Below are 24,419 nucleotides of genomic sequence, written 5' to 3'. Positions count from 1 at the left end.
TGATTCATAAACGGAATAATCGAATGTCGTTTTCTAATCATTATTCTTTTGACACTAAAATAGATTTTCTGTATTCCCAGTGTGTACCCATTTGACGATTCATTATATCTGGTAGGTAAACTAAAAGTCCCGTCATACAACATTGATTATACTATATTATATAGTATATTAAATCATAACTCATGACTACTTCGACTTTTTTAAAATTATGAAATATAATATAAACATTATAAACTATTAATTTTTTTTAAAGTGTTCGGACAAAATAATAGTTATTGATATTCCGAAAAGTGATGAAGATATCCGTGGCGTTACAGATTAAAAATTCACCAAATTCACAACGGGCCCGAGTAATAAGTAATGAGTATCGACAAATAACCGCTACCCAACATCCTCATCAAAATAACCAAATTATTCAGGTACCCATGCCATGGTAGTAGTCACGTGACTTCTATTTCAATACTCGAAAGACCTAACCTCGCAGACAACCATCTATTGAAAAATATAACATATTAGTATAGTACATTAATATTATTCTTTTAACGGTTTCAGGTTAATCGTTAATCGTTATTTGTCATACCAACTACTAGTGTGCTATAATTTATAATCGTATAATTTTTAAGCCCGATTGGCGATTGCCGATCGCCACAGAAATGTCGGAAAGCGATACAGAAAGTGATGTTGAAGTAATTGCTAATAAATGTCTTATAAAATATATTATTAAATACGAAATAATCTTATTACTATTTTGGCGTTTATTTTAGGAAAACCCACGATGTCGTAAGCAGACATTGAATTACAGTGTAAGTAGAAGCCATTCATCAAGTGGATCCGAAGCTGATGAAAATAATCAGTAATTATTAAATTTTTGTGGAAAGTAAGGTCAATATTAAATGTAAATGTTAATTAATGTTACAGGGAAAAAGTTGCTGATGAACAAGAACCGGAAGGCGAGAATATAAATTCTGAGGATGTAACTTCTTAATTCTGATATAAGTAATTATTTAGTGTGACTATTACTTTTATGTTTGTAAGGAATATGATGAAGAAGACGATCGTTTAGTCAAGAAAAAAAAGAAAAATGAACGTTTTGGTGGTTTCATTATTGATGAAGCCGATGTAGATGATGAAGTAGAAGAAGATGATGATTGGGAAGATGGAGCTAGCGAATATGGCATCGTTGCTAATGAGGTTGATGAATTAGGACTAACTGCAAGAGAAATAGAAGGACGCAGACGTGGAACTAATCTTTGGGAGTAAGATTTAGTATATAATATATATTTCATATTTAGTATAGGTTTAATACAGGTTCATACAAGGTTTATTCTATTTATTTTAAATATATAATCATTACAATACATTTTTAGCACTCAAAATGAAGATGAAATTGAAGAATACTTGCGTAAAAAGTATGCAGATGCTTCAGCTACAATAAAACATTTTGGAGATGCTGGAGAAGAACTAGCTGATGAAATTACACAACAAACTCTATTACCTGGTGTCAAGTAATATTTATAGTATAAGTCTATAAAAAATATTTTAAATATGAACTTCTGATTTAAGGGACCCAAATTTATGGATGGTTAAATGTCGTATTGGTGACGAAAAAAATGCTGCTTTATTGTTGATGCGAAAATTTTTTGCATACCAATTTACAGACGATCCATTGAAAATCAAATCTATAGTTTCTCCAGATAACGTCAAGGGATACATATACATTGAATCATACAAACAAACCCATGTTAAATCAGCCATTGAAAACATTAGTAGTCTTAAAATGGGATTTTGGAAACAACAAATGGTTCCTATAAAAGAAATGTCGGATATTTTAAAAGTAGTTAAAGTACAAACCGGCTTGAAATCTAAACAATGGGTTAGATTAAAAAAAGGTTAATTTTTTTATTACTAAATTTTATTATAAACACTGAAAGTGCCTAAAACTTTATTTCTGCAGGCTTGTACAAAGATGATATTGCTCAAATAGATTATGTGGTCTTGTCCCAAAATCAAGTACATTTGAAACTACTACCAAGGATTGATTATACTAGGCTACGCGGTGCTCTTAGAGTATCAATAGTAATAATTTTAATAGTTATTTTTAATTTTTATAATTAAATATTTTCCTCTAGGATCCAGAAGCTTTGAAAAGGAAGAAAAAAAGGCGTCCCATAGCTAAACTATTTGATTCAGAAGCTATTAGAGCTATTGGTGGTGAAGTTACCAGTGATGGTGACTTTTTAATATTTGAAGGAAATCGATATAGCCATAAAGGATTCTTATACAAAAACTTTTACTTGAATACAGTAATTACTGAAGGAGTCAAACCTACACTATTAGAACTTGAAATATTTGAAGATGTTCCTGAAGGTGTAGACATAGAATTAACATCAAATAAAGATAATATAACAAACAGTCAAACATTATGTTCTGGAGATAATGTAGAAGTATGTGCTGGAGAGTTAATAAATTTACAAGGAAAAGTATTATCTATTGATGGTGATACAGTTTTGATTATGCCAAAACATGAGAATCTTAATGTGAGTAACAATTATTATTAACTATTATATTTTATAATTTCTTTGTTATATTTTTAGTTTAAAAAAAAATAGTTTTGAAATGCATGGCCACAGATTGTAGTAAATCTAAAGTTATAAAACAGCTACAAATTCTTATAATTTCAAGGCATCTATGGATGTGACTTTTATTGTAAATAGTCCACTAGTTTTTTTAGAGAACAATGAAAAGAACTTAAATTTATTTATAATATTTATTTGAAAAAAATTCAAAGTGAAGATAAGACATGGCTATTTTTATTTCAATTCAAATCAAAACTTAAATTAGGTATATAAAAATGTTGTCATCCTGAAATAGATATTTTATTATTGAAATGTGAAACAATTTATTTTTTTATTTTTTTGAACTGTTTAAAAAATATATCCTATGAAATGGCTATTTTTAAAATTTAAAATTCTTAAATGCATAAAAAAAAATTTTGAGTTTTTTTTAAAATAAAAATTGAATTTTATGCCATTCAATCAGAATTTCCATAGTTTAGTATTGTAAAATATATTGATTTTTCATGGAGATAGTAAGGGTGATACGAGACTTTTGCGACATAATGTATATAGTGTTCAATCTGGCAATTTTTTATATTGAAGTTTTGAACTCAATAATAAGTATTGTATGTTTGTATTATGTAAGACTAGAAATGATGAAGTAAAAATCAAAAATCAGATTTAAATTATTCAAATTAAAACACGAGTAGTATAAACTGATTGAATAATTATCTATAAGTATTAGTTTTATAATATATATGTTATATAGTATATACAGAATATACCTATTACTGATTTTATTTGCTTAAAAATACCTATTTATACAATATTTCATTCAGCACATTTTTGAAAAAATATTAGATCTGAAATATATGTTATTATTGTTATTAACTTATGCATAAATCTTCAAATTCATTCTAAATTAGATTAAAAGAAAAATTATTTTTAAAAATGTATATTTTTAGCATTAATTTTAAGCATTTTCAAACATTTTAAAAGTTTTGTCAAGCAATTCTAATTTTAACTTTTTGTTATAGATGCCATTGGAATTTATGAAAAATGAACTACGCAAATTTTTTAAACAAGGTGATCATGTAAAAATAGTAGGAGGACGTTTTGAGGGTGATACAGGACTTATTGTTCGCGTAGAACAAAATCGAATTGTGTTATTTTCAGATGTCACCATGCACGAACTTGAAGTTTTACCTCGTGATTTACAGTTGTGTACAGACACAGCTTCTGGAGTAGATTCACTTGGACAATTCCAATGGGGAGATCTTGTACAATTGGAGTAAGTATTGAAATCTAATTGTGATTTGATACAATTTATTTTGATATTTTTATTGGTAGTTCACAAAATGTTGGAGTAATAGTGCGGATTGAGCGTGAAAAAATGCATATTTTAAATATGGCAGGAAAATTGGTTGAAGCTAAACCACAATCTTTAAGTAAAAAAAAAGAACATAGAAATACAGTTGGAGTTGATGGTTTGGGAAATTCTATACAAAGGAATGAAATTGTAAAAGTTATTGATGGTCCACACACGGTAATTTTAATTAATATTGATTATGGAATGCATTTTCTTAATTTGCTATTATAGTTAGTATCAGTATTCGACCAATTTATTTTTATGACTCAGGGATTGCATGGTGAAATTAAACATTTATATCGCCATTTTGCTTTTTTGTATTCCCGTTTAATGACAGATAACGGTGGAATTTTTGTTTGTCGTTTAAGGCACATTACTCTTGCTGGAAATATAAAAAACAAAGTAATATATCAATATATATATCAGTACGTTTATTTTTGATTTGATATAATTTTTGTTAAACAATTTAGCAAGCTAAGATTACAATACAAAATGGATTTTCATCTCCACAAGCTATGTCTCCATGGCGTAGTAACTTTGGTCAATTTGGTACTAAAGTAAGTGTAGGAATAGGAGAAGATACTTTTGTGGGAACTGGAGGTAGATTTAGTGGTGTTCAAAGAGATATAAGATTAATTGGTCAGACAATTAGAATTACGGGTGGCCCTTACAAAGGTGCTGTTGGAATTGTAAAAAATGCAACAGAGTGTACAGCTAGAGTTGAACTTCATTCTTCTTGTCAAACAATATCTGTAGATCGTAGAAACATAACAATTATTGTACAGCAGTCCAAGGATAGAAGACTAACATCGTCATACTCAAGAACACCTATCAATGCTTTAAAAACTCCTGGGTATCGTGAAGGAGGCAAAACTCCTGTACAAGGTTCAATTACACCTAATTATGAAGTTGGTAACCGTACACCACACTTGGGAAACATGACTCCATCTCATGACGGTTCTAAAACACCCACTAATGTTTGGGACCCAGGTTCAGGATATACTCCTGCCAGAGTATCTTATGAAGATTTAGAATATCCATCAGGTTCTGATACTTATGGACAGTCACCAAGTACATTTTATGGTTCTTCAATACATTCTTTCTCACCATATCAAGAAATATCACCATCTGGTTGTAACAGTATGTGTTATAATTATGATTATTATCTTGTATAAATCTAAAATATTATTTTCATTTTATTATTTCAGGTATTAATTCTTTTATAAATACTCCAAGTCCAATTGGCTTAGATAGTCCTAGCAGTATACCATTTTATCCAGCTTTATCGTCACTAGCAGCAGACCATAAAGACCAAATCTCAAAACCATAACCCATTTATAATACAGTATTTTTGTTAATCATTTTTTATTTATTCTTTTATGACTTAAATAAAAAAAAAAAATACATTACTTTAATGTAACTGACATATTAAGTCATTCTTCCACTTAAGTTAATTAAAATTCTGGTTTGTATGTTAATAATCAATTACTGAAGTCCGAGTTGGTGAAGTAATATTGGAACATAATCATCATATTGTGCCAGATAAAAATTACCAGCAACAGGTGTTCCTAATTTGTACTTCTTTGAAAATTTGTGAATTGAAAACTTAAAACGATTTTCAGCAGTTCTAAAAATTAATATTAAGATTTTTAAGTGTAAATAATATACAACTGTCTATTGCAGTAGCACAATAATTAGTGATGCTATACTATAACATAAATATATGCTATATGTTACCTATTGCTTATACGCGGTTCATCAAACACTAATTTTGATGGTTGCTTGTATACTAAGAATACGTAGCGATGATATCCTATAAATATTAAAATGTAATTTATTTACTTTTAAATTTAAATATTTATAAAATTCTATTGTATAAAATATTTACTCTAGGTAAGTACCTGTTTTGGGTGGAGTTGCAGAACCAACATATGCAGTTAGTGTTTCTCCCATATTCACATTTGCACCTGGTATGTTTCCTATCAACCAATGATGAAATTCCTTTAATTCAGGTCCAGCATCTGGGTCTAAGTAAATAATAAAAATATTTTTGACTTATTTTTTAAGTATATATGTGCATAATTTGACATTATACTTGCCAGTTAAACATAATGTATAGAATGAATAAGGTTCAGTGTTCCATTTAACTGATGGCTGGTCTTTCACCTGAGTAGGTGTTAGTTCATTACCAAGTTCCGCTTTTAAACCACTCGAATAATATACCTATTTTATTTTATAAACATTTTTAGATTGTTTAATACTTATTATTTTTTATTTTTACTTGTAACATTTCCTTTGGAGCAACAGGAATGACATCTGGTATGATTAATTGGTTTTTCATTGCTTGTTCAACATTGAACTTGCATGCAGACACGCTGAATATGATCTATAGAATCATTGATTTTATATTAAATTTTAAAAACTAATGATAGGCACCATATTAAATAATAATTCAATTTCGTTTAAAAAAAAAAAAAAAACTTCAACCTAAGAAATAAAAATGTATGTACTCTTACCAAATTTAATGTTAAAAACCACATATTTATTTTCAAAATCGTTATAAATTACCTAAATAAATAATAGAAACTTAAGAACTGCTTTACAAGTAGACCATAAATTAACTTATGAACTCAAAAATTCTTGTCTAAATTGTTACCTCAATAGTTGGAGATAGATAAATGAAAATAATCGTGTAGAGACACAACTACAAGTATATTCATTTTTTTTATTTTCAATGCCCCTCTTCAGTAATCCAATTAAAATAATATATTTTATTATCTTCATTGCTGTTTTATTACAGTATAACTACCTACTTGATATTGTCATACAAATTTATCATTGGTGTAAATTGTTAAATTAGCATATAAAAGTACTGATGTAGGTACTGTGCGATGTGCATTACTTAATACTTACTATATTACTATGTGCAATCAATTAATATCAAACAATATTTAAAATAAAATACTTAAATAGGTGTTCATAGTGGTAAACTATAACTTATAAACCTAATAGGTACCTAAAAATCTATACCTAACTTGTAACTAATATAAGTATAAGATTTGGGTGCAATACTAGGCAAGATTAAAATATAGTATAGCCTAATATCTACTTGAATCAGGATTATTTTTTCTTTAGGTAGGTACCTACTTGTACAGATTTATACTAATAATTAATTTGTATTACATTAAGTATTTAGTAAATTAAGTACTATGATATTCAGTATTTAGTAAATTAAGAACGATGATGTTCAGTATTTAGTACATATTACACTAGGTCATGGGCGTCCGCAAACATTTTTCTAGTGGGGGGGGGGGGCAAAATTAACTTAAAAAATAAATAAAGATTTTTCTTTATACATTTTATTTATAGTATATTATCATATTTTGTCATTATTACAATTAGGTATTATTATAATAATTATTTATAGAACATTATTATGTTTCGTCAGTATAACATTAAATTATAACAATTAGGAAACAAATTTAAAATTCTAGGGGAGGGGGGAAAGTGCCTTGCCTTGCTTCCCCCTAAGGACGTCTATGTATTAGGTATATTTAAACTTATAGTCTATTAGTCTGTAGAACCTATTGGCATGCTTAGGTAATTCACCAAGCATGCTCACTCCCATTTTAAATTATGAACAGAATATTATATAATAATTTTGTGATGATCTGTTTTTTATTTTTGGGGGTCAAAATGTTCGATTTTAAACTTATTTCAACTCAAACATGAATAATCAATACTTGCACAAGATGCTTGTATCAGCGTTTTATATATAACATAAAACATTTCGACTCTTTTGGAGCTATTTTTAAAGTTTTGATAATTTAAATTTTCAAAATAAGTATCCACTATACAATTTATAAAGTAAAAAGAAAGATATCATTCAAAAAACAGAGTTTATATCTTTACAGGACATTCTTTAAGTATAGTATAAATATCTCGATAATTAAAAAATATTGTGTTTAAGTATAGAAGTAGGTACATTTAAAAAATCCATATTATACTAGATTTTGAATAACTACTGCATTCTTAAAGAAAATAAAGGGGGTGATAATACTTAATGGATCACTATAAATAAATAGTAGATACCTAGGAACCTAAATAATTATCCTTTTTTGCATAAATTTATATTCAATGGTATAATAGCATAATTCTAACTGATAAAAGTAGGTAAATACCTACTTAAGTTAAATTTTAATATACGCGCACTGAACATAATATGTAAATGATGAATACCCTGAAGTTAATTACAATAATGCTCGAAGAATTAGGTACCTATTAGATAAATTTACCTAGATAAAATAAAATACATTTGTAAGAATTATATTATAGTTGGCGGGGAAGTGGTAAATGAACTCGTACAGAAACTTATTAGTTATTGGTGAATTTTTAAAATAATGAATGTATAAAATTCTTCAAATTAAATTTCAAATGTATATAAAAAGTACACTCAGTCTTACCAATGTCAAGCATAAAGCATTCGTGAGGGGCTTTCCTCTTCTCACTCCTTATACTAAATCGCCTATAAACTAGCAACAAAACATATTTATAATATAAGATAAGATAATTTTTAATGAATATTGAGTGTTTAATAAGATAATATTAAACTTTTATAATATTATAAACTTGAACAATTGAAATAAATAAAATATTTTAATTATAATGCAAATGTGTTTTGACGAACTTTGGCTTTATTTATAAAAGTATTAGCGACTTTTTCAATATCCACATCTTCGTTTTGATGGACATGAATAATAGCTTTATCGCCTATATATCATTAAGTCATTGAGATGATTCTGTGTCATTGTTGACCTCAAAAATATCTTCAACCTCTTTAATGCTGTGAAAGACCTTGCAGCTGTGTGTAGAGTAAAATGAAACTGAAATAATTAAGATAATTTTTTATGAGTTTGGAAAATGTTGATAACATATCACATAAATAATCAGATTTTATAAAATTTACTTCGTCTTTAAACTTTTTATAGATATATCCCTAGATTTTTCAATACCTAAAAACATGTCTCAATATAATACCAATCTATTTCAGTTAAAATCACTTCTAGATTATAGGTTAGGTTCTGTCGGGATGAAATTTCTGTCTTCGCCGATTACAAATTTCTTTAATAAACATAAAATAATTAAATTTTGTAGAAATTTATCTTGAACTGATAAAACCGACGGAGGTAAAGCTTGTTCACTGTTTTGAATAAATATTTTTGGTGTTTTGTTAGGTCTTTGATTATTTAGCTCCTTAATATTAATTTCCCTTGCCTTGGTTGAAATTTCTAGTCAAAGTAATAAATCATTTAAATCACTTTCTCCTTGCTATTCAATTGATGAAATTATGTGTTTAATTTTAATTTTACACTATAGAAATTTAATAATATCGTTTGAAGTTTTGCGTTGAGAAATTCAACTATCTCAAAAATATTAATCATTTATTTGGTATATAATAAAAATTCATATTTGAAATTTTTTTTTGGGAAAACCACTTGCCTTAGTTTTAGCATAATTTTCTGACCTCTTTTTTGACAATATACCCAAAAACTTGATAAAACTGCATAATTACAATATAATGTTTTTAAAGATTACTCGTATAGTTGTATATACCATCTAATTAGACAAAATAGAGGAAGTGATTGAGACTTTAATTCTTGCTCACTTTGAAGAGCATTGAAAATTGCTTGTCTTTTGAGAGAACAGCTTACAAGTTACAAACGTCAAACAGTATAATAGATTTTATCATAGCTAAAAAAACTCGAGATCTATCTACCTTTTAATTCTATACTTAAATTCCATAATAGGATTCCCATTAATACTTAAGTATCTTAAGTACCTAAATATTTTCTTTGCCAAAATAAAAAATTATAATTTTCTTTAATTGTGATTTTGTTATAAAATTGATTAAGGTGACTAAAATTTTTATGATGGATAGATAATTTATATATTAGGTACAAAAGACTACAGAAGACCTATGATCAATGATAATCAAATAAACAAAATAATATTATATACCTACGTCATTATTGGTTTACACAATACGGTTATAGATACTTGATGTAGGCGATTCAATCTCAAATAGAAATTAGAATTAGTGGGCCAGATATCTTGACTGAGAGATATCATTTTTTGAATCGACTTGGCATAACCAATCGAATGAAGCAATTTTTTTATTTGGTTGTTCTTATAGGTGTGTTCCTGGATTCGTTCAAGTCATAGTTCTTATATTTTAATAAACATCACGCCGCATGCCCTTGTCTATTATACAAGCAATTAAATGACTGCAGTCTTCTTTTTGTTAGGTAGTGGCGCAAATAGGGGGAACACCCCCAAATATTCTAGAAGCTACCTCAAAATATAAGAATAGATTTTAGGTATATTATTTTTTAATAACAGTTGTTTACATAATTTTTTTTTTATTTACTCGGTAATAAGTCATTTTTTTTTTTAAACTAATCAGATAGGTAGTATTTATAAAATAAAATAATTTTAATTTATAAGTAAAAAAAGTAATTGTATAGTTACTTATTAGTTATTACTTATTTTTGACAAAATTAAGAACGAAATACGATAACGATATCTGACTTTAACGTAGGCTATAAATTAGGAAAACACTAAAAATAGATCCAATCGAAATTATTGCTATTCGCCCAATCGGATTCATGGATGACGTTTGCATATTATAATTTTAAATTTATAATATTTTTATTATTGTTTTGTAAAGTTGTGGAATGTTCGAAATGTGCAATTTTAATAATTCACATGATTTCAGTATTCTGTATTTACTATTTGGTTAAACATTGATTGACTTATTTTGCATTTTTACTTATATTTTATCAAAATGTTGGTTGACTGCGTATTTGCTTTAATTTCATTTTTTGTTTTATAAAAAGTACTTAATTGTATTAAATACAGATATATGTACATATGTGATTATTGTAATTTAGAAAAAACTGTCTGGAGTCTTGAGCCTCTCTGATCATTTTTCTTGTTTGCACCACTGGTGTTGGGTACATCTTATGTGGTTATTTTTTATTAACAAATCTTATGGAATTGTAAGTACCTACCTATTTGAATTCATCTTTTATCAATAACAAGTAAATACTATTTAATATATTGTTAATTATTGCTTAATCATAAAACTTAAAAGTTATTTAAGTAAATTCTTAAACGGGTTATTACATCTATAAATTAATAGTACATATTAGTAGGTGGGTACTTTAATTTGCATATATATAGTAGCTTTGCGGCCCATAGGTAACATTTAAGGGAGGGGCAAAATAATACATTTTTCAAATATAAAGTTAATGATATTTTTCTAGGGATGAAGGGAGGCAAGTGCCTTGTCACCCCTGTTTTGACAGTTTGACTCCATCCATCCCAATGGGGGTACTCATGTAATCATGTGTAGTAGATTCTAGACAGTACAATAGTACATATAATAGTAATAATAGTATTAACTTCTATAAAAAAAAGATAAACATCGGTAGCTATCTAATAATCTAATTAGTATAATAGTATATAGTATAAAAGTTCGGTAAATAAAGTCCCAATAAACAAAAAAAAAATCAAGAAAAAATTATTGAAAAAAAAATATTATCTAATAACCTAAACTGTATTTTTAAAACATGTTTTAACGAAAATTAAAAATGCACTCAATGCAGAAACAGAATGTAAACTGTAATCTCGATTCTCCTTGTACCAGTACGCTTATATTTTATTATGTTCATATGAATTCAGAATTGGGAGTAGTTGTCTAATGTCTATAGATAGTTCTATACTCTACAGCAGCGTTTTCCAAACTCTTGTTTGAGCTGGCCAGTGGCCCGGTAATTAATATTTTTCCCCTTTGTGACCCACTAACATATTATTTTACATTTATCACTGTGTAAAATAAATTGCAAAATAAAACACATTTGAATGTTTGTACACAATTTTATAATACAATTGAAGCGTTAATTTAAAATAAGATTTGCTGGACGGGATGTTAGTTTGTTTCTCAAGTCAGGTTCGATTTCCAACTGATTTTTGTATTTATTCATAAGGACTTGAGTGTTGAAAATGCTGTTTCACACTTACGAATATAGGTCGTGACAAGACATGAGACATTTTATCGCTTGTTCTTCTAAAACTAGGTACTTTTGACGAGCAGATAACCAAAAATGTATAAATGGCCGTTCTTCATTAAATGTTATAGATACTTTATAGATTTGTAGATGGGTTTTTTATGAAGTTTAATTGACAATTTTAATAATTATTATTTATTATTTATGTTGTAAATACTTTGTAAATATTTTTTACTAAAAAGTTCAAATTATCTAAAAAAAGTGATAAATAACAAAATTTTATTAATTCTGCGACTCGGTATTATATTTTCATGGTCCGATAGTAGGTTGCGAGTTTGCGACCCACTATTTGGGAAACGCTTCAAACGCTGCACAGTGCACTGCTCTACGGGAAGTGCTTTTAAATATTTTTCATGGTTGGTGAATATTGTCAGAGTAATGCGCTATCTGTCAGTTAATTACTAATATAATGCTATTTGGACATGTTTGAGAACCCTGCATAAGTGCATACCACATACCAAAATATGTCGCTAGCACAGTATGAGATTAAAAACAAATACATAGATAATAAAACATGTCAGTTGTTACTTGTTATACAAAACAACAATCTGTGATTAAAAATTAGAATATGAAGTATGAATTGTTGAAGTCTAATATATTGTTTTTATTTAGTAACTAGTGTCTTACCGTCTTATGTATCAATAACCTAAATATAATTGCTAGTTAGTTGATATGATTTCATTAGTTGTTTAAATGTTTAACAACTATTGTTATTATTTACTACCTAGTACCTACTGGTTACTAGTTTTACTTCAGTAGATTGTAGTCTGTTCTCTGTATTTCTAAAGTATTGTCAAATTTCCAGAACCTGTCAATAATTATTGCTATTTGCTATGGTACTATTTATAGAAGTATAGAACTATAGTTTTTCAATTTAGAATTATCTATTTGCAAAGTTACAATTCACAAGCTGTGTTCAGTTTTTGTTCTCCCAACTTAAATATACAACACATTTATTCAATCCTATGATACCTAAATTATTTGTTATAGCACAGAACAATAACTTCTCTTCTATGGAAATAATATTGATGGTCAGTACACAAGCAGTTGGTACCTCGTGAGTGTAAATTATTTAATATCTGTCGCCAAAAAAAAAAAAAAAATTAAAATGCCTTGTTGTGTGCCTCTGTGTCCGTCTAATGCTCTAAAAGTTAGTGCATTTGGAGTGCCCAAGAATGAAACACTGAAGCTTGAGTGGGAAAGAGTTTTAGGTGTTAGCTTTAAACCAAATTCCAAAGTATGCCGCCGGCATTTTAGAGAGGAAGACATTATTGACACTTGGGTATCTGGTCAAGGATTTAGCAAATACACAGTAAATACTAAACACTCAATCTAGTGTTGGTTCTTATGTGGATAATTAATAAAAATATTCAATTTTTAGATTGATTTGAAAAGGCCATCTCTTCAAAAAGGTGCTGTACCCATACGTTCGGCATCATCTATATCCAAGGTAATTTTTTAATTATTTTATAGTAGTTGAGTAGTCAACCATTTTACTATATCTTATATAGTTCATGGCTAAAACTTTAAATTACTTAAATATTCTTAATAAAATATGTTGAATAGGATCAAGTGGTTGAGGAATCAAAGGGTCATGATAATATAGATACTGCATCAAAAGAAGGCATTTCATTGGTTTCTAAATCCCCTGAAGTATCAAATGTTTTCACTGCTCAATGTCATTTGGATGATGATAATAAATCTGAAAGTGATTATTCAAAACACAAAAAATTAAGTAGAAGCGCATCTGGAGGAATAGTATCATCATTAAATGATATAAATCCACCAAAAAGAATTATGGTTTATAATATTTATTGTATATAATACTTATTTACTAAAAATTCTTATATTTATTCTTTATATTATATAATATAATCTCAGAAAACATTAAATGGCATAAATATTTAGTATTTTTAAAATTATTTCTAAATATTAGGAATATAACAATAACTGAATAGGCATGTTCTAAAAATAATGCTCCAAAGGAGATGTCTTTAACCTCTTTTCATTGTCGGTTTTTATTACATTCCACAGCAATTGCCAAACATTCTAACTTCTATTTTTTCATGTTTTTTAAATTCTAATTTTTTGAACTTTTAAGTGTGCTTAAGAATTATATTTTCAATTATTCAGATTTTTATATCATTTAACAAGAGTCAAGAGCCTCAGACTGTGAAAACATTTTTTTTTTTTTATTAAAAACCATACTTTTTTATTCTAAATTCAGAATAATTAACAGACAATTGTTTTGAAAATATTGCTTTATCTAAATCAAAATTTGAATGATTAATTAAGTTATTAAAAATCACTTATGTATAACCTGTCGATTTCATCTTAGCACTTGTTAAGTGGTAACTATTAAGATTTGAAAAAAAAAATAATAGCATGAAAACTATTTATTGAAAAATTGTCATTATACCACTCCATCTTAATCCGTGGATTATAATTTTTCAATAGTTTCCAGTTCATTGTATTTATAAATTGTAATTTATTATTAAAAAACCAGAGTAAAGAGTATTAAGTTATTTGCTGTGTTTTAAAAATAAAGGTTGATAATATTATGCAGAATTTTTCAACTTTATTTTGTGTAGACTGAATGAAATTCAATTTTTTGTGATCACAGATATTTGGTTATTCATGTTTTTGATTTTAATTGACCAAAATTAAATTTGTAAAAAAATTAACATCACAATTAACTCAATTAGAACATTAGATATATTAACTACAAAAAGCAAATTATATATTCCTAAGCAAAGCAATATAGAAATAAATTTACCAGGTGTACTGAAAAACTAATTATTTTATTCAATGACAATTGTTTTTAATGCTATCAATCAATTATTTGAATTTAAGTTATTTTATAATTTATTTGTATGGAAATACCAAACAAATAGAAACATAAGGAAATGAATACTTATTTGTTTTAATTCAAAAGTACATGATTACCAAAATTTAATTGACATTTGGTAATTTATAAGTGTTAACATATTTGGTATTAGGTAAGAAAATTACAATCAAATATATCCACTGTGAAACATAATACTAATTTATGTAATTTAAAATTTGAATACTAGTCTACAGGATAATGGAGATATTTTCTCATGTTTAGTGGGTTATTAATCTACAAATTGATAGTTAAGCCTAATTTTAGTAAAACTTATCATCTCAACTGAATATTCTTGGAAGTTGGACCAAAATTTTAAATGCCACATCATAATAGTAACATATTTTAATAATACATACAGTATTACGTGTCTTAGAATATGTTTTTTTAATTTATGGTCTATAATATGTCGTACAATGAAGAGAATCAACAATTCAATTAGTCTCGTAAAAAAAAAGGTTCAGACTACTGTTATAAATTTATTGTTCATGGTTATATATAATAATTACCAAGTGCATAATTATGAGTCAATAGTTCATGAAGATTTTTAGTATTGATTTATTTTTTTAAACCTATTTCATGATCACAACTTTCAATATTTTTTTTTAAGTTTTAACAGAAAGGCTATTTAAATAATTCATCAAATTCATAACATTTCTTTAAATGACAATTGAAGATGCACATGTCTACCTTAATTAGGTTTCAAATAACTTTCATCAAATACTTTAAAATACAATATTTGACTTGCATACATTTAAATTAAGACAAACAGAAAAATCTAATCTAATAGATAAATATCATCTTTGAATAACCAAGTCCTTGAAATCTATTCAATAAAATCATTGTACTACTTAATAAGTACCTTGAACACTAATCATTATATAAAAAATGATACACACATCACATACAAAACTTTTTCAACTGTTTTTTTATTGAAGAAAAGTATTTCAAAACAAATTAAAAAAATATATTATTTATATAATGTTAAGATTATCATTAATATTTGCATACTCTTAGGACCAGTCAATTGGTCCGGTCTCCCACTATGGATATTGCTGCTTCGAATGGCTATGTTTGATCGATGAGTAACTGAAGTAAAATAAATAATAGATGTCCTCATCCAACACTGTTCCCGCGTCTTATGGAAGTACTCCGAACTGCTTTCATTCTTTAAACGTGTATCCACAATGAGGAAAAGACATGTAGGCTGAATACATCATAGTACCTAAGCACATAATCATATATAAAAAATTAAAAATGAACACTGTTAATGTGGGATGTGAAGGCAATACTGATAAAAATCAGTGCTGACACTATTTGGTGGTATGGGCGAGTGATGAATACGTTGTATAAGTTCGCCCCACCCAACCAATATAAATTTAAGGTTATGTAAATTACTAAATTATGATTCAAATATCATATGTCGAAGGTTTCGACAAAATCTCATCAACGAGACATCGGTATTAGTGTAGGTATATCATAATTAATTCATGGTTTGTAAACTTAAGAAAAAATACAAAATGGCCGACTTACAAGTTTCCTATACGCGTGACAAATATAAATGTTAATTATTAAATTGTATAACTTATTTCGTAGACTACACATAACACAAATAAGTTAACATGTTACTCTACACGAACACCACGTTATATAAGATATGAGTGAAGTGCACATGGCACCACTAAATAAAGATTACTCCAATTAAATAGTAAACAGACCTATAAACCAAGTTGATTTATACTTTCATAGGTCTATGAAAATAATAATTTGTAAGTTTGGGCAATTGTTAGTTAACGCTTGTATGTTTAATATAAATTAAATATGAGATTGATGAATTGTGTCAATTTATCTCACCTATGACGCATTGTACTCGTAGAGTGATCATCACTTCTTTTGCGCAGATATCACTTCATAAAAACGTCCGTAGAATCGCGTACTTCCACAAACCGCGGGAACACCGCTGTGACAACAACGTCCATGATCCATTTTATGTTACGCACAGTCAAACGTGACACACGATGCGGCAGTATTCATAGCGGGTGATCGGTCCGTTCGACGTGATCGATAAGTAAAAATCCACGTGGACAACGGATCTGTCATGGCGGCGCTCTGACGACCAGTGTGCTTGTTTGAAATAATTGTTCTCTGATCTACATCTTTTTCTTATGGATAGCGGTCTATGGTATGATACTTCATGAAAAATTAGATAGGTTACCACGGACAAAGATAGAAGTCTACCCTAGTCCGTGGTAAGCCACCATTGTGGCACCTAGGCGGCTAGGCCGCTAGGCGTGACAGCGATATACGACTACGTAGATCAACTGTCACAAATAAAATGGCGTTGTAGTCGTTGTACACGACGTTTGACCACGTAGACTCGTAGTTCGCAGGAGCGCCAGGAGCATTCAAATTAGTACGCATGCGTAGTATTAAACAATAAAATTCGAATACCAAGTAAGGTAACTGTGTAGGTAAATTAGGTTACTGGCACTGTATTCTATTTTGTTTTCATTATAAAATCCAGCAAAAGTAGTAAATTCAAATTTGTACAATGTTAGCCCATTATATTTTAGTTTAGTTAATATTAATTACTAAATACTAATTAATGATTAGTATAGTTATAAATTTATAATTTATAAATAATAATTTAGCTCATAGACATTAGATATTATGCTATACAATTTTATAAATTTGACGAATATTTTCTGTGTTTATTTATTTTAAAATGTTTAATATATTTAAATGTCAAAATTATACAGGAAAAGTGGTGTGTTAATTTAAAAAATTATTTTTTTTTATTTATTTTTGACGGCAGTAATTAAACTTATTATTGAGAAGAAAGTAATTGCAATGTTTATGTGTTATATTGGATGGTGAATCATTGTATAAGAAAATGTTTCTGAACGTAGACAATATAACAAAGTATATTTCATAATTTATTTATATTGCTATTGCTATTAAAGTAATGTATTTGATAAGAATAAAAAAAATTGCATTGCGTATAAAATATATTAATATAGGTACGTTAAAAGTTTCGAGTATCCATAACTAAAAATTTTAAATTACAACAAATAAAATAAAATAAAATTGTTAGTTATTGTTTAAATATCTAATTTTGTCCAAATTCAAACTTAAATATTTATATTTAAATTCTCCACGACAAACTTATAAATCATAAAAATCTTTTTATTTCTCCAATATCCTTACGACCTCACTAACCATTCTTGGAAATTCTACTAGAAGTTTATGAAGAAATTGGTCAAAAAGACTTTAATTAAATAAATACATCACTTTTAAAAAGTAAATAAATATTATAGGTTGCAAAGTTTTCCTAATTTTAACGAATTTCATAAAAATTTTAATTTTAACACCTACAGCATTGTAGGTTATGTAACTATATGTATTTTTTTATTCTTTTTTATTGGTGAATGTACAACTTGTACCTCATATTCAATTTTCAAATATTTTTACCTAGGAAAATTTTTTTATAAACATTTACATAGGTATAAAAAAATTAAATTATAATATATAAAAAATATTTATAAATAATTCAAAAAAAGTTTATGTTTTTAATAATAATAAATAATTACACTATATTATGTAATATATGTGTAGGAAATGTTCACATATAAACATTCGGTGATAAATTTCGACTATCTGAACGCCTACAGTTTTTCGTATTCATTATTGAGTTACATCAAAAAAACCAAAATCAATCATTTTTTATTAAATATTACCTACGGATTTTTGGTTTTGACCTCTTTGAGAATATTTTTTTTTTTTAATTTAAATATATTCCATTTGCTTACACAATAAAAACAAAAAGTATACCATTTTTTAACAGAACCTCGGAAAACACATACTGCTTATAAAATATATTTTTCTTATTTTATGAGGTCTCTAGACTATTTTTTTATAATTTATTTTTAGTTGATGGGGAGTTTATTGCAATGTTATAGAGAACACGTTTTAATGAAAAAGTTTATATGGTTAATTTATTTTGAGTGGAAATTTTTTTAGTGACTTTAATCAAACTGATTTAAGTCGTTTTGGAAGGCTGAATTTGTATTTATACCTTGGAGTACTGCCGTACAGGTGATAACTAATAAGTCTTGGAGTAATTTACTAAAAGGCTTATGAATAGAAAGAATGTCTTTGGGGTTAGTTGGGCCTTAAATTTTGATATTGTATGACATACTGGCTTGATGATTGTTTTGTATTGCAGTAATTTGTTATTAAGACTTTATGTTAGATTTAAATTGTTCAAGTTTTTGCTTGGTGTGATTAGACTAGGTTAATATTTTATTCACTGTATTTGGTTAACTGATGAGATGGAATTGGTTTTTTGTATTGAATTTTAGGGGTTGAGGTATTTCATTTTGTTTAGGAAAAAGTTTGCCTGATCAGATTTTTCGTCGAGTATAAACTAAATTTATTTTTCTATTCCAAAACTAATTTCAAAGGTGTATACAAAAGCATTTTTTCATTTATATATATTATATATACATAAACACACAAAAAAATCACACTTAATTGTTATTATAATATAACCAATATACATATATAATATTCATTATTCCAGTCAGAATCTAAAATGTGTAATGAGATTTAGGAGGAAAAAAAGGTTTAAAAAAACTACGATAAAAAAGTTCAATGTTTATTATTGAATTTTGATTCTCAGCGCAATAATATATTTTAACTCGGCATTTTAAAACTTTTATTTGATAGTTTGTAAATCTTAAACCTTGTATTAAATTTTTAAATCATAAGTATAAATGTTAAACGTTTAATGCATTTTAATATAGGTTAAGGGTATGGTTAGATATTTTATTATAATATTTATTCTGTGATTTAAAGTTACAAAATAACTAGTGCTTAAACCTTAATGAGTTACAGAAATGTCCAAAATTATAAATACTATATTATGATATAAGATATAAGTATAGAATTTTTATAGTTTTTATTTTATTTCTCTAGCATAATAATCAATCCTTATAGTGATAACCTGGTGTCAAACTTGATTAATTCGCAGAATATTTTAAAATGAAAATAGTTGATTTATAGGCCATAATTAAATTTTATTAGGTTATTCAAAATATATCTTGTAAGTTTTTATGCATCACTGTTGGTATCATAGCTTAATTAACTCATGGTCCGAACCATAACCATTTGTGTAATTGTTGGTCCCGCATTCTCGGGTATTCGTATCAATTATCAATACATTCATCTCGATTCCCTTATCAATCGGAAATTAAGAAAATATAAAATAATAACAAAACGCCATTTTTTTTCATTTTTTAACAATAAACTAAAATTGAAAAAAAACATCCAGCGCTATCTCAATCACATAATTTATAGCGTTCTGCCCAAAAGTCTAGGTCGTATCTTTGCGCTCAAGAATCGTAATCGGTATACCATGAGTATGTAGATAGTGCGGCGGATACGCGGTCACATCGATAACGAGAACACTGGGCGTCGAGCGGAATCGTCATCGTTGCGGTTGTCTTGCATAGTACTCGGCGTCCGGTTTTGCGCGCACTGCGATCGAACCGGAAGCCCTGTAGTACGTGTGGTAAAAATTTCACGACACGAACGATCAGATTGGCAGTAAATCATAAAATTTTAAGCGATTCGCTTTGTTTTTCCAAATTGAGAGAAACTAGATTTAAGAATCTCGAGAAAATATTAATTATAATATTGACATGTCTGTGATTGACGGCAGTGGTTACGCAGACGACCAACAACATCAGCAGCAGCTCCAGCAGCAGCAGCAGCAGCAGCAGCAGCAGCAGCACCAACAGCAGCAGCAACAGCGACATCAACAACAGCATCGTCGACATCAACAACATCACCACCACCACCATCAACAACAACAACAAACAACAACAACGACTGCAAGCGGTGGTGGTTACGACGGCGGACGAACGCGGTGGCGGTGGTGGCCGGCAGCGTCATTCGGAAAATGTCGCCGAACAGACGGACATGGCCGAGACTGGTACGAGGGCCACCGACGTCGTAGTCGTCACCACCGCCGACGCGGTGAAAGAAAACCGCAACGGACCGCCGCCGTCGTCGTCGTCGTCGTCGGACGTCTCCGTATCCGCCGCTACGTACGCCACGGCCGCAGCCGAACACGTCGCCTCGTCTCAAGTGCAAGTGTCCTCCATACCCGTCGGGCAGCTCATTAACGTGTCGGCCGCTGGCACGTTCAATGTTATTACTGCTGACTCGTTGCAGGTAGGTGAACGATACCGTCGGTGATGACGGACTCTTTGACGTCCCGTCGACAACGTTTTGGATTTCCTATAGTTTTTACTTCGTTAGGAGTGTTAGGACATGACATGGTCGTTGTACGATGTTATTCCCGCTCGGTTATAATTTATTGCAAAATGTTTTTGGGTATTCAGTGACGACGTGAAATTATTTTGTACAATACAACAAATAATTATTTGACTTACCAACCTGCCGCCGTTTTATTGGTACAAAAGACCCCATTTTAATATATTATGTTACATTGTTATTTTTAAATTAATTTAATCAATTAAATAGTTTTTACTAAAACATTTAAGCTTAAGTCAATAGAACTTACCTCAAGCACTTATCTATTTCTTATCTAATAGCCATCCAGGATTCACTACTTAAAATAAGACTAGGTCTTCAGACTTATATAATTGCATATCAATTATCATTCATGATACTATTTTGGCTTGTACCAAAATGTATAACTATAAAATTTGCTAACACTGATCATTGTACAGGTTTTCGATTGCATTCAAAGTATTTAACATACATAAGTTTTATCTACCTAAGTTTTTAGTATTATGTACTATTGAGTACTAATGTAGCTATCAATACTATTATGGAACAGAATATTTTAGAATCTACCTTTATTACCAATTAATAAAATAAACATGTTTTGTATAAAAGTATTAATTACCTACTACAAAATTACTTTTTTATGATAAATTTATTAAAATTAGGTAGTTAGGAATCAATCTTAATTTAGAAAATTTTTTATTAAAATATTCGTGTACTGTATAAGTATAAGTTTGTTAATAATTTTTTTATCTTTGCTGAACTATAAATGATTGTAGTAGGTAGTAAAATTTTATTAACCATGACTTAAGTTATTACAGTTGTATTTTTGATTACAGCTTTCGGAATCAAATGATTTCAAACCTCTCTTGTGTGTAGATAACAGTTGTTTAAATTGTGATACACGCACTCAAGTTGATGGTGATACCTGGCGAACAGTAGTTCGAGCTGAAGTAAATAAAAATTGCTTGGTATTCACTACTAACAATTTATCAATATAATTGTATCTATTTAGGATGGCACTTTCAAAACTGCTCATATTGTACTTAGACCAGATAACTCGACCACTAATAATGTTCATGAAGAAGAGACTGATCAAGGAGTATCATCTCCAAATACAGCACCTTGTTATTCATATACTGAAGCTGCCAGGTTGCCAGTATTACCAGTTCGGTGCAAAGTAATTATATATTTTAATATATTTATGTACATGAATACTAGTGTAATTGTCCTAACTTTTCATCATGTCTGTAGACCACTAATGCTGAACTGCATAAGAAAAAATTTGGTTCTGGTTGCCGAGGCAAGTGTATTAAGTTTGGAAACCAATGGTACACACCTAGTGAGTTTGAAGCCCTTTGTGGCAGAGCTTCTAGTAAAGACTGGAAAAGAAGTATACGATTTGGTGGTCGAAGTTTGCAAACATTGATATATGATGGAGTCTTACTACCACACGCTATGAGTTGTACATGTGCAGCTTGTTGTGATGATGAATCTGCTGTAAATCCAATATTATTATTAATTATTGTCATTTAAAAAAAATGTTATGATGTTAATTTGTGGTTTTAGACTGGCCCTGTACGACTATTCACACCATACAAAAGAATACGTACAAAAAAACATTCTTCTAGTCATTCGAAAAAGAAAAAGATTGAAGACGGTACTGCTATTAGTAATGATGAAGATAGTTGTGATAGCAGTGTAGGTATATCATTAGACAATGGTGATATAGATATTAAAGATGAAGAACCCATACTTCTACAGACAGGCGATATTTCTCAAGCTGAAATTGTACAATCAAATGATTCAATTGAAGATATGTTTAAAAAGTTAGAAAATGTAAGTTTATATTTAGTTTTTCTTTAATCAATTCATGATTAAAGGAACAGACTACTATTCAAATAAATATTCTTGTTAAGTAAAAATATCAAATTACTAATATTAATAACAATCATTATTTGCTTGTGAATCTAATAATTTATTAATTGGGAATTTTAAAATTTCTATTATTTTTTATTATAAACAACTTGTATTTCTTTAAAATGTTGAGTACAAAACATATAGGTTTATAAATTTATGGAGCTATAAAAATGTCAGTTATTGTGTTATTATATATATATATAATTTACTGAATTTATTTAGTAGTAAACAATTTAAAATAACCATCTCTAAAAAATATTTGAATGTAAAAAAAAAAAAAAATGAAAATTTTTCTCCCATTTTATTATCATCAATTTCTCTTTTTCTTCTATACATTAAATTATCTAATTAAGATATAACTTTTGTCAAATATCTATTAAAATATTATTTTGAATTATTTACCTTATGAGAATTATGTTTTGATAAATGTGTGTATATATTATTTTAGTGCTTTTATTACATTTATGAAACATTAAAATTTTTCAAATAAATTATGTACTAATTTATAATTATTATTAATATTAATAATTCATTTTAAATTAAGATGTCTTCAAGAATGATAAAAATGGTTCATCATTTTCGTAACTCTATGCGTGTTGCCAAGTACAAATGGAGTACAGAAAAACAGGAGTTGTTAGCGGAACTTAAGAGAGCCAAAGAAAATTCTATTGAAAATAGGTAATATAATTATAGTTTGTCCTGTTAATTTTATAAATTAGTGTTAATTTATTTCTGATAGGAATGATTTTGATGTGGAAACAATTTCAAGTGTGGCAGCAGGATTACAACCTAGTACTGATGATATACCAGATGTTAAAAAGGTAGTATGCATATTTGATTATATAATATTCTTTGCTATACAATTTTTTGTTTTTCCGCAGTGTGCCAATTGCAATAGAGATGCATTTGCTGAGTGTTCATTGTGTCGACGTACACCATATTGTTCTACATTTTGTCAAAGTAAAGATTGGAACAATCATCAAGTGGAGTGTGACAATTCACAGGGGAGCATTATGCTCATTGTACAAACTCAAGAATAAAATATATTTTAGATTTTTCAAGTTATTTCTAATCTGTTTTTATAATTCCTAATATATATTTTTTTTTTTTATAATGAGTAATATAGTATAGTTTAGTAATTTTAACCTTCATTTTAGAGTGAAATGTTTGTTAAAGATAAGTGAATGTTTAAGTTTATTAACAAAATTGTTTTATGTTTAAATTACAAATGTACCTATTCATATTTT

The 24,419-nt window shown here is 28.2% G+C and overlaps 4 protein-coding genes and 1 long non-coding RNA gene across 8 annotated transcripts; 3 read left to right on the top strand and 2 right to left on the bottom strand.

The window, feature by feature from the left end:
• The first annotated feature begins 234 nt into the window (after window positions 1-234).
• LOC112597728 (transcription elongation factor SPT5-like) lies at window positions 235-5,263 on the top strand. 2 transcript variants are annotated; one of them, XM_025343906.1, is made up of 14 exons: window positions 235-419; window positions 553-686; window positions 765-853; window positions 919-973; window positions 1,036-1,256; window positions 1,368-1,505; window positions 1,564-1,889; window positions 1,955-2,067; window positions 2,130-2,537; window positions 3,593-3,846; window positions 3,906-4,101; window positions 4,195-4,326; window positions 4,395-5,064; window positions 5,133-5,263. In XM_025343906.1, the coding sequence occupies exons 2-14, from the start codon at window positions 654-656 to the stop codon at window positions 5,252-5,254; spliced, it is 2,757 nt and encodes a 918-aa protein (XP_025199691.1). In that variant the 5' UTR covers window positions 235-419; window positions 553-653; the 3' UTR covers window positions 5,255-5,263. The 2 variants fall into 2 exon arrangements, with proteins under 2 accessions (XP_025199691.1, XP_025199690.1); XM_025343905.1 differs by having other exon boundaries at window positions 1,955-2,076.
• Window positions 5,264-5,328: 65 nt separating this feature from the next.
• Window positions 5,329-6,598, bottom strand: LOC112597729 (protein D3-like). Its single transcript, XM_025343907.1, has 6 exons — window positions 6,441-6,598; window positions 6,206-6,310; window positions 6,024-6,147; window positions 5,826-5,951; window positions 5,662-5,737; window positions 5,329-5,551 (listed from the first exon to the last, which is right to left on the bottom strand). The coding sequence occupies exons 1-6, from the start codon at window positions 6,462-6,464 to the stop codon at window positions 5,410-5,412; spliced, it is 597 nt and encodes a 198-aa protein (XP_025199692.1). The 5' UTR covers window positions 6,465-6,598; the 3' UTR covers window positions 5,329-5,409.
• A 6,000-nt stretch (window positions 6,599-12,598) lies between these two features.
• Window positions 12,599-13,895, top strand: LOC112597783. 3 transcript variants are annotated; one of them, XM_025343995.1, is made up of 4 exons: window positions 12,599-12,626; window positions 13,044-13,365; window positions 13,435-13,503; window positions 13,620-13,895. In XM_025343995.1, exons 2-4 carry the CDS (start codon window positions 13,162-13,164, stop codon window positions 13,875-13,877), a joined length of 531 nt encoding a protein of 176 aa, XP_025199780.1. In that variant the 5' UTR covers window positions 12,599-12,626; window positions 13,044-13,161; the 3' UTR covers window positions 13,878-13,895. The 3 variants fall into 3 exon arrangements, with proteins under 3 accessions (XP_025199780.1, XP_025199778.1, XP_025199779.1); XM_025343993.1 differs by lacking the exon at window positions 12,599-12,626 and adding an exon at window positions 12,633-12,889; XM_025343994.1 differs by lacking the exon at window positions 12,599-12,626 and having other exon boundaries at window positions 12,896-13,365.
• Window positions 13,896-15,894: 1,999 nt separating this feature from the next.
• Window positions 15,895-17,282, bottom strand: LOC112597746. Its single transcript, XR_003114855.1, has 2 exons — window positions 16,792-17,282; window positions 15,895-16,162 (listed from the first exon to the last, which is right to left on the bottom strand). It is a non-coding gene; the product is annotated as an uncharacterized LOC112597746 (long non-coding RNA).
• Window positions 17,283-19,972: 2,690 nt separating this feature from the next.
• On the top strand, window positions 19,973-24,419 carry LOC112597840 (deformed epidermal autoregulatory factor 1 homolog). Its single transcript, XM_025344066.1, is given in 9 exon segments — window positions 19,973-20,816; window positions 20,818-21,174; window positions 22,092-22,205; window positions 22,268-22,432; window positions 22,507-22,752; window positions 22,822-23,091; window positions 23,717-23,850; window positions 23,912-23,993; window positions 24,054-24,419. Coding segments are annotated over 9 exon segments (1,704 nt in total). The 5' UTR covers window positions 19,973-20,639; the 3' UTR covers window positions 24,213-24,419.

This window comes from Melanaphis sacchari, unplaced genomic scaffold, assembly GCF_002803265.2.
Source record: "Melanaphis sacchari strain LSU unplaced genomic scaffold, SCAv2.0 Contig43_pilon_pilon, whole genome shotgun sequence".
In the NCBI taxonomy this organism is placed as follows: domain Eukaryota; kingdom Metazoa; phylum Arthropoda; class Insecta; order Hemiptera; family Aphididae; genus Melanaphis; species Melanaphis sacchari.
This window is presented reverse-complemented; position numbering and strand designations above follow the sequence as displayed.